The sequence below is a fragment of the Nymphaea colorata genome, chromosome 1, assembly GCF_008831285.2.
Source record: "Nymphaea colorata isolate Beijing-Zhang1983 chromosome 1, ASM883128v2, whole genome shotgun sequence".
NCBI classification, from domain to species: domain Eukaryota; kingdom Viridiplantae; phylum Streptophyta; class Magnoliopsida; order Nymphaeales; family Nymphaeaceae; genus Nymphaea; species Nymphaea colorata.
Window position 1 is genome coordinate 28,855,067 of NC_045138.2, and position 11,152 is coordinate 28,866,218.

The window sequence follows — 11,152 nt, forward strand, 5'->3', positions numbered from 1 at the left end:
GCTATCTCTGTTTGTCTCATGCATGAGGTTACAAATCGGTGGCAGAGCTGTCCAAAAGCGCCGCGTGCTGTTTTAGTTTGCTTTTTTATGTTTTATTTAAAAACTGATTTTTTACCTTAATTTTATTTAAAAGGCAATTGAATTTACTCGGGATTTTCATAGTTTAGATTTTGCTATTTTAACGTGTATCTCAATTGTTTGGTTTGACTAGTAGGTGCCACAAAATATCAATTTAAATCAGATTGTTTCGAGGAACTAATTAGTTATGATGCACTGCCTACGTTATAAACGAATTTGAATGCTCCAGTTTTGAAATTATATATGCATCGGTGCATCTTTCAACTTATATATATGCATCGTTACATTCAATCTATGGGTAATTGGACTAAAGTATCCAAATTAGGAAACGAGATCATACCAATTTGAAGTTCCATTTCAATCAATGTATGCATGTGTTGGCCCTCTCAAATTCAAATAGACATGTCCAAACTTGTTAGCATATCAAAATAAGCTGGATATGCCATTGTCCATAAAAAAAGTAAACTGGTTAGACATGGGTTGGCTGGGTCCTGCTATAATTTGAATAAGAAGTGTGCAGTAGATTTGGATCTATATTTGGGAAAAGGGTTTCAAATGGGCAGGGATGTATTTGGTATGATTATGAAATGTACAAACGAACTTGACATGTACACATTTAAATAACTGAACCTATCACTTATTGCTATATTAATGTTAGAAGAGCTGTCAGTGGTGGAGTCAGAAATTTAAGGGCACTCTTAATTTATGTTTCAAAAGCTTAAGAGACACTTATATATAATAAGAACAGCAAAAAAGAACGAGTAACAATACTTGAACAAAACAAAGTCTATGTGTTGCGAGCTTCATGGGATATTTTGTTCAATTAACTTTTATGTTCTATTTTGCAAAGACTTCCAGGACAACAATATGCAGAAAGAATCGTAAGAACCCGGAATTGAGCGTGAATATTGAGTTTCTTGATAAAAGCGTTTTATGTTTCCTAAAATATAATATTGATATAACATATTCGCTGCATGGAATTGGTCTTCAAGGCTAGATTGCATTAAAGAATACCAATTACGTCGATTGGCTATACGCGAATGCATGGAAAGACACGCGGTTAGAATGTCTTTAACAGAAGAGCAACATATAGCTATTTCTTATGATTTAAAGACATGTCAACTATGTTATTTCATATAGCGGTTTAACATGAGTTAATACAATCAATATAATTAAAGAATAACGAATTCTGATATTAATATTTTGAAGCTAATAAGACGCTCAGTTTCGGATTCAAACCGACAATTGGAGATTAACAAAAAGATGCATGTAAGTTGGTCTCAATTGGTCCGTGTCGCAGCTCTGAGTCGCAAGCAGTTGTTCACCAAAAGAAGAAAACGCCACCTTTCAGATTCATAGAATTAAGATCAGACTCCCATCTCACCTTAAATCAATGTTTTTACCTCAGTGATCTTGTATGTACCCAAATGACACTAGTCTTTTTTAGATTGGATAGCAGATCGGAGGCTATCAAACGCAACCTGAGACATTTCAAACTGAGCGAAATCCTTTTGCTGCGGAGCGTCGCAGGGATTCATGGAGCTGTAGTAGACGGAGAGAGAGAGAGAGAGAGGGAGATGCTATCTGCTTTATGCCCTTCGTCCATTTCACCAACTACCCACCCTCACCGGCAACCTTCTCAATCGGGAACATGTGCCCATCGGTTGAGAATCCGCGCAACTGCCTTACCGGAAGAATGTGACCGAGGTGCAGCAACGGGGTCGGGAACGAGTGCCAGAGGAAGGCGCCTTCTCAAAATCAGGGAGGAGAAGAGGAAGAGAGAGTACGACCGAATCCACAACTACCCAACTTGGGCAAAGTAACCAATGAACCCTCTCTCTTTCTGTCCCCTTCTGCAACCGGTGCTTGAATGCGACAGTTTATTGACAAAAGTAGGACGAAAAACTAATGAAAAGCTTAAACTTATTTCACGCGATAAACGGGTGCATTCAATCGCCTACGAAGGTCATTTTTGGTTAGTCTTGAATTGGGGTCCTTTATAAAGGTGAAATTTCTGCAACAGGATTCTGGAGGACGCTTGTAAGGATGATTCGGAGCTTCGGGCCGTCCTTGGTGATAGCATTGGTAATCCCGAGTTGATGAGGAAAAAGGTAAAGTCGTCACCCATACGCTTCTTCACTCTACCCTTCCTTTCTTCATTGTTATTGGTTTTGGCCTTCGAGATCTTCCTTAGGCATGTGATGAAGTTGGGAGTTGAAAAACCTGACTTTTCGGCTCTCAGCAGAAGTGAAATGGTGAAATTGTTGGTTGAAACCATGCAGGTCGAGGAAAGAGTTCGGAAGAAAGGCAGAGACATTCGCAAGTCTAAGACAGGCTCCATCGTTGCCTTCAAAGTCAGCTTCAGAGAGTAAGACGAAAAACTCAGCTTTTTAGTTTAAGAACTAGAGATCTGTAAAATCCAATTATTGGATAAATTTTATTGTTTTACGTGATATTATGATTACTTTCATACGAATCTCGAACTCGTGAAAAGCAATATATTGCCATTTACATCAAGGGGAGCGACATTATATTGTCCATAAATTGTACTGGCCTCCCGTTTTGTTGTAGGTCGAGTCGTTCGATGATTAGAAACTCGTGAATCTTCCATAATCCACGCGTGCTATAGTGTGTCCAATACTATTATTGGCGTCAACTTGAATGTCACAACTTGAGCTAAATTTGATGTTTTTGCGTCAAGAGGGGTGACTTTGTGGCGACAAAGAGTCGAATCATCTATAATGTGGTCACTTACTCGTCAAATTTCCATGAGTAATGCATTCTGCACAGAGAAGCCAACTGCTGCAGCGTGTGAACCGCAAACATGCACGCAGCTAGGTGCATTGGTTTCCTTTTTAGTGTGGAACTCATGAGAATTGGGAGATGATGACTTTTGAAGCTATAGGGAACTTGCTCTCGTAGGTTCAACTGACATCCCAAAGCGCATTTCACATGTCTGTGATGAAAAATAAACATTTAAAGGCCACAAATTGTTGCAGGATGATGTGATGTATGCACTTGCATGTATATGTATATGTGCATATGCATGTGTTTGGAAAGGTTAAAGTGCAAGTAACGATGCAACATCTGGTTGATTGATTAACTGCACTTGGTTGCCACGTATTTAGCATTTCACCAATCAGGCTTTGCATGGTGGTACTGAATAACCAATGGTAAAATATTTATATGCATTGTGAAGCATCTGTTTTTTATGTGTTAACCGCAAGTGCAACCCCATAATCAGTTAATTGTTGCTAAGCTGAATAAACATAAAAGGTTCAGTGAATGAAAGGCTCAAATATTGATTAAGATCTGTTGGTTGATCTTTGGTTGTGGGAATTGTACCTCCCCCTTCATGGCATGTGGCTGTAGAACCGAGACACTCCATTTAGATGGCATCTTCAATATACTACATCTTGAATTTTGCTAATTTATCTTTTGTGGAAGTGAAAGAAAAGGAATAAAAGTGCTAGAGCATAGGAAACATAGGATTACTTAAAAATGTACACCTGGAACATCAAAATTTGAAACAAGTTCTAAGAATTTGCAGCTGCAAGGCCTCAAGTTTTTTTCCATTTAATTCATTTGCCCTTAAGCTATAAACCTTTCACTCGGGTTACTTAACCTTCGTTTGGCTACCTGCAGCTTCAATCTCACGGATTCATATATATGGTTTGAACTATATGGTGCTCCCTCAGATCGAGATGTTGACCTCATTGGAAGTGTTAAGTATTTTTTAATCCATTTATTTATCACTAAGTTCCTTAGAATCAGATTTTCTTAAAGAATGAATTCTACTTCCAGGTTATACAATCATGGTACGTGATGGGGCGACTAGGGGCATTCAATTCCTCAAATCTGCAGGTTTGTTGATTATATGGAGTAGTTATGTATTTCCTTTATGCATTGTGTTTAACTAGATGACACCTTTAAAGGTACTCATTTATTTGGCAGTTATTTTTTTATATTCCTTTATTGGTATCTATCTTTGAAGGGAGAGAGTTCCCTGCGACAGTATTTGTTCTTTAGGGGCTGTTTGATCGGTGGTAATGTTTTGTGCTAGGGAAACCTTTTGCAAGTGAAAATTTGAGGGAAGTTTTTCCCTCATTAAAAAAAAAAATATTTTGCCTTCTTTTAAGGAGGGTAAAAGTTTTGAGTACTTATGTCATTTTTGTTAGTTTTTTGGTTTTAGACATTATAAATGACCCAACCTTTATTTTTTTTTCTTTTCTCTGTCAAATTTGGCAAACACAAGCTTTTGCCTCCAGTAAGATAGCACATCAAGTTCTCTGGGAGAGTATAATTTTATGCGAACTTTTCCTTCCTTCGTAAGTGCATTTTGCTCCAACTCGTCTGTTCCTCTTATTACTGCTCTCTAGAACATTACCAATTTACGGAGAGTAAGCAATGAAGACAAGTTTCCACCTGCTTTATTTTGGCATATGTTAGCAACCTGGTGAGGGTCACTCTAACTGGGCTGGGTTAGGGCAGTGCATGTGGGTGAGTAAGCAGGTGGAAGTTAGCAAGTGGTTGCTAACAATGGTATCAGAGCTAGTCTCCTACAGCCTCCTGATGGAGGACGTTGCAGATCATTTGGGTCGGATAGATCGATGGAAGGTGAAATTAGAAAATTATCTTGATAGGATCTATCAACAGATGCTTGACATCGACCAGAAGCTACAAGTGATTTGCTTGGGGCAATGCGTTCTCAAGGAGCTGCTGCTGCAGTTGCTTCACCAGGACCATGATGGTTCTGAGCAGATACGGTCTAGGATGAAGAAGCAAGGTAACCTTCTAGATTTATCCATGGAAAATGCTGCAGAGATTAAGCCCTGATCCAAAGCAGAACCTAGAAACATCCACACGCTTCTTATTGATATGGATGAAGTTGAAGGCATTCTAAGAGAGGAGTTGATGAGGGGTTCACTGGTGAGGGAAAGAAGCACGAAGAGAACCGATTAGGAATGGAGATGCTCTCACATATTTCCCTATTTCCACGCCAACCAGGTATGAAAATCTCTTTGGAACTCCATAAAAACCCAGTTATGCAGCAGAAAATTGCTGCACATGGCAAAACTTCCAAAGATGGAAGTCTCAGTCTTCTCTATCGGGGATCCTGTTCACTGGGCACTAAAGGATAGACTCCATGTAGAGGAAAAGGGGCATCAGGAAGATGAGGCCACACAATGGGGGACATGGCGCAAAACAGCAACCTAGAAAACCTCCATGGCTGGATCGACTGATGTGCAGACCAAGGTGGCCATACTCATCTAGGTTGAAGTTTGCCCAAGGTAAGAAGTGAGAGTCGAGGAACTGCTATATCATGGGCACAGCATAGGAGTTTGATGGGTTGCACGGAGATGACAATAGCTTCTTGGAGAAGACTCCTCTTAACATCCACTGGTGCGCGATCTTCTCAGTTGCTGGTTTTCTGCAACATGCACTTGCAGAGGAACTCTCTCAGTCTGCTTCTGCTACTCATATGATCAGTTACGTGTGGGAGCATTTACGAGGAGCAACTGGTAGCTCCATCGAAAAAGTAGAATTCTTTTCAGCAATGGGAGATCTTTTGTTAACACGAAGGGATGTTGAAATCTGTTTAGAGGACCCCAGAAGCACTCGATCTATGTTAGGATACCTCATAGATCCAGACAACAACCTTCCTACTAAAATCCCTTTCTCATTGTGCAGGGCGTGGCATATGGACAACAAAATTGAAAGCAGAGAATTTATTAAAGATGCTTATGTGAAACTTTCAGAAATTCATGCTACCATGGGAGATGCCTCCCATGATATCACGCTGCTGAACTTAGGCATGAGGACATTCCTACCAACAGTTCAAGAATTTGAGAAGATCTACCAGGTGCTGATTAGGGGGTTGCAAGAGCTAAGGGCAGGAGTCCTCCCTAAATTAGCTGACTATCAGAAGAAATGCGATGATCAACATCTCATCTCTGTTTTGGATTGTATTCTTCAGGAAGAAGCCCATTTCATTTGTCACTCAGGGGAGCAGGACATTCCAATTAGAAGGGGCACACCTTGCTTACAGTGCAATGAATGGATGAAGCATTCAGCCCTGTTGAGTGCAATATTACTATTTAAATTTTCAGGGAAATCTGGACTGAGTGTGTTTGGAGCATTGACTAGGTTGGTAGCAGGGTTACAAATGGGATCGCAAAGCTTCTTGAAGAGTGACCAACCTGGTAGAAATGGCTTCAGGAATTATGGGAAGCCAACTGGGACAGTTCCAAATGTCTCCGCGCACAAACCTTTAGAGGATGTTGCAATATTAATAAAGGGGGATCAACACAATGGCTTAGCTGTGAGGCCCACTAGCTACTTCCTTAGAAGTGCCATCTTACACATAAAACGTAGCCCATGCCTAAGAAGTGCTGAAGCGTGTACGATGGAGATCAGAGCATCTCATAAGGCAGTTCTGTTTAATCGATCAATTAGTACACACCTACCATGCAGGATCATGTTAATATAGAGAATACCCCTGTGGAGATCTCATGTTTTGAATCAAGCCCCCAAAACAGGTCTCCGCTGCCGCTGTTAAAACCTGATAGCATACACAAGTCAAGGAAGGAGAAGCTGATCTTCAAGTGCGCCCTTGCATTATCAAGACCAAGGTTGAGCCAGGTCTCACAGCTGCTGGCTGCCCTCCTTGTTTGGCTGAAACCAAAGGAGGAAGCTTTCTCAGGCAGCATCTATTCTATGCTCCCACCAGTTATTGTATACTCACACCCTGAAGACAAGGTGTTCTTCGAAGGAGGGAGTAATGTTAGCAACTGGGTCATGGGTAATACATATGCAGGTGGGGCGGGTCCTTTAGCAGACCCTGTACTAGAAAATTATAAATGTGTGGGGTGGGTTTGAGAAGGATTATCAATGTAATAGGGATTTTCCTCTGGTGAGGGTCGCTCTAACTGGGTTAGGGTAGTACGTGTGGGTGAGCAATTTCCTGTAGCAGGTGGCTGCTAACAGCATGTTTCGCGTAGATAGCTGAAATTCTCTCTCCTTTTTATGTGAAGCCTCTTTCCTGGATGTGTTCCTTGCTTCATGCCAAAACCCCTCCTGTTGGAGGGGGTTAGAACTTAGAACGAAAGAACCTTTTTTCTACTTCTACAACCATGGTAACTCCTTTCTATCCAATTGTGGGCATATGATAATTTCATTCATGAATTATTAGACAAGATAGATTAATTAAATAAAAAATAAAAGCCATCGAGTCACCTTTACCAAGCTCTTCAACCTATTCTGAAGCCAGTAAAACATTATATTACAAAGATTTTTTTTATTCTATTGAACGGCACCTGCTTTGGCGTACACAAGGAACAAGAAAGTAAGAAAGGAATTTCTTTTAGGTCAAGGGATTATTAGATTTGTTAGGTGTAGCAACTAAGCACAGTTGTTTTTATCCATGGAATTGCAGGGGATCTTGGTTATGTCTACAAGGTGTCTGCTATATAGCTTCTGGAGTGTAACCAACATAACTGGCAAAGATTTCATGTGAATAATTTTTTTGAGCGTATTTGTCCAAGCAATAATTTCTCTTTTGAAACTACTCTGCAACAATGCTTTCATCTCCTAAAAGTTTTTGTGTGGTCAATTGTAACTGCTTTTGGTGCTGTCAGTTATTGTGTTTGGATTAGGAATAAGCTCAGCAATGTAACAAAATCACATTTTTTTTATCTGATTTGGAGGGCAAACGAGAGCTCCTAAAATTGACATTTTGCCTAATACATCAGGATTATGTTTGAAGAATAACCTAAGGCACCAAATTTATTGCAAGTTGTAGCATATTGAGCATGCTTACTTTGGTTTGTCAAACATCTTTTGGTGTTTACCTTGCCCTTTCCATACCTAATCAGTTTGTGATAGAACATGCTTCTAATAACTGTGCAATGATATCCAGTTAGCAAGTGCATCCATGGACTATGATCCACTCTATGATGCGGACAAGGGAGCTACTGTAATGCCATCCTCGTTCCATGATATCAGTGACGTCGAGTTTCAGGACAACTGGGGTCGAGTGTGGTACAGTCTCAAGGACTAAAGAATCACTGATATATATATATATAAATAAATAAATAAATAAATATATATATATGTATGTATGTATACACATATTTATGTTATATATATATAGATTAGTTTATAAAACATTTGGACTAAATAAATATGATGATCATGTGAACTGATTATAAGTCCTTGATCAACTTGATTGAAGATTTACAAAGTGCCACATGTAAAGTTGTTTTTGAAAGTCAAAGTAGTCATTATCATTCACCTATGTAGAAACACACACCAAGATGGAGAGAAAGAGAAGGAACACACAATATACGTGGAAAACCTCAAAGAGATGTGAAAAACCACGGAGAAGCTCTAACCTAGGTGCACAACCGCAACCCTAGGAGAGAGAAAATGTTATTCCACTTAATTCAACACTTACACATAAGTGACAATATATAGAGGGAGAGAGGAGAAGCCGCCTAGGGTACCGAGCCCACCTCGGTACCCGCGCCCCATAGAACTGGGTCCAGATATGGACCCGGTTCCCACAACAACATATTCTAACACTCCCCCTCAAGCTTGGCATACATGTCAAACATGCCAAGCTTGCTAACATTCTTTTCGAATGAAGAAGTACAAAGCCCTTTAGTTAGGACGTCTGCAACTTGATCTTCAGACTTCATATATGGCAGAATCAGCTCCTTTGAGTCAATGCGTTCCCGGATTGTCGGTGCACCATAGAACCGGGTCCAGATATGGACCCGGTTCCCACAACAACATATTCTAACAACCTATTTGAAAATTAACTTCAGATGTGGCACCTTTTAAAACGATTAATCAAGTTGATCACTTTCGTATTTACTTAGTCCAGATATTACAGATATATAGAATTCTGATTGCTCTTGCATAACACAACTCACTGCTGTATTCATCTGATCTGTCACTTAACAGGGTTGATCTTGGAACATCTGACTATTTTGCCATTGATGTGTTGCTCAATTGTTTCACCGTGCTGAGCTCAGAGTAGGAGCTTTCTTGCCTTTACCATTAGCCTACAGAAGTCTCTTTCTTCTTCTCACTGTATCTTCTGTCATCCATTTTCAACAGATATCTTGGAATCCAACAGGTGGTTTTTGGTGGCCAGAAAATAGGTGATTGGGAGGAAGGCATGACCGACCCTGATTATGGGTACAAGTATTTCAAGATATGACGCCCTAGTGTAAACGAGCTTTTAGCTGCTTAGTATCAGAAGGAGAAAATGGTTGAAGGAAGTCTGTGCGGTATCTGCAGATTTGTCGGTGTATACAAGGCCAGTATCAGTAGGAGGAAGCTTGTTGGGGTCAATTAATTCCACGTCAGTAGGAGAAAGGTTGTTGCAGTCAATCAGTACCACTCCCCCTTGTTTGTCAGTCGATTCATGGCACCCTAACTTTGGCCGCGTCAACTGCTGCAGCATTGTTTACTATTAATGATAATTAGCATAGGAAGAAGAAAATGGCATGCAAGGGCAATCTTTGTTTCTCATCGTGTTGGATTGAGTGATCATGGGAAATTCCATTTTCAGTTTCCAGGTGGAAGTGGCTGGAAAATTCAAGCAGCACATAGAATAACTTGCACAGAAAAATTAATGTTTTTGAGCTTCCTGATTATAGCGACTCGTGCACAGAGAATGAATATTTTGATGGATCCTAGCTTGTTCCTTCTGCCACTTGTTTCCCTCTGCTGGCGATTGACAAAGCAAGAAGCATGTTCACTTTTCATGGTTGAAGTTAGCCTGTGCGGCTTCCACAGTTTTGTTGGTGTACATGAAGCCAATATCAGTAGGAGGAAGCTTGTTGGAGTCAATCAGAAAGCCAGAAAGGTTGAAGATTGTTCACTTTTTATATGTTCGTTCACTTTTCCTTTTCAGACAATCACAAGTCTGCTCCCGTTTCCTCATTCTAATAGCATTATAAACATAAGATCTTCAAGTGCAAAATCGTTCCTGATGCAGGAAGCTCACCTTTCTCCAATTATGTTTTGGAGACTTAACTCCAAACAAGTAAATGGAAAAGCAAAATTCATCCTTCCATATTTCTCATTAATTATCACTAGTTACTTTCTTATATGTGTCATCAATCAATTTTGTGACAAAATTTTCTAATGTCATCAATCAAGCATTGTTGTATGCATTGGCCCTATCAACCCATATGCATTGGGTTGGAACTTAACAAAAGCAAGGTATGGGCCAAGACTCGTCCTAATGACAAACAGGACACAGCACACAGGCTGGGTTAGGACTGGGCCTGGCCGTTCGAACCCGGCCTGACTTAACCCCTCAGTACTGAAAACATGAACTTGGTCCGGTAGCTCAATTCAGGTCGCACAGCTAAGCTGAGCTTTGTGCCAAACTCAAGTTGGTCTGTGACAGACAGGACCCAATACTGCGCTTGGGTCGTTCAGCCTTCAATATAAACTAAAATAGGTTGGTTCTGTCACAACTAGCTAGCAAATGCCAGTGGCTGAGAAAGTTGCGGGGGCTTGTGTTGTCAATTGCCCACACAGGTCCACATAAAGTGTTTGTTTATGTATTAATGCTTCATAGTCATTTTCTTATTTACATATTGGTGTCTTTCAAATATATAAAATCGGAAATGTTGGTGCCGTTTTGCTAGAAATTTCTGGCCCTGCTGCTGCTGCTATATGCTCATACCAGATCTAACGCACTACAATGAGTTGGTTCAACTTGCACTTTGGCACTCGAAATAAAAGTTCAATGCCAAGCTCATTTTATTGTCTTATAAAATAGAAGTTTATCGATGGACTGAACCATGATGCAGGGGCTCCTTGAGTTGAAAAAGGAAAAAACAGAAAAAACTTATGCTAATTGCATTTTTTTTCCGTGAAAATAAATACTTCGGTTGCCCCAGTTTGGACATTTTAACAACCCTGAACTTTAGAACTGTGATAAAATCTTGTTTTATCAAATATCATTTCTCATAAAGTCAACAACATATGTCACATTTTTATTGCTAAACTTAGCTAAATGAGATTAAAACATTAACACCTAAAACGCCAT

General features: G+C 40.0%; 1 protein-coding gene across 1 annotated transcript; it reads left to right on the plus strand.

The window, feature by feature from the left end:
- Window positions 1-1,509: 1,509 nt before the first annotated feature.
- Window positions 1,510-10,082, plus strand: LOC116265973 (uncharacterized). The gene is made up of 8 exons (XM_031646997.2): window positions 1,510-1,897; window positions 2,102-2,189; window positions 2,361-2,446; window positions 3,724-3,802; window positions 3,883-3,942; window positions 7,997-8,118; window positions 9,046-9,117; window positions 9,202-10,082. The coding sequence occupies exons 1-8, from the start codon at window positions 1,656-1,658 to the stop codon at window positions 9,302-9,304; spliced, it is 852 nt and encodes a 283-aa protein (XP_031502857.2). The 5' UTR covers window positions 1,510-1,655; the 3' UTR covers window positions 9,305-10,082.
- Window positions 10,083-11,152: the final 1,070 nt, after the last annotated feature.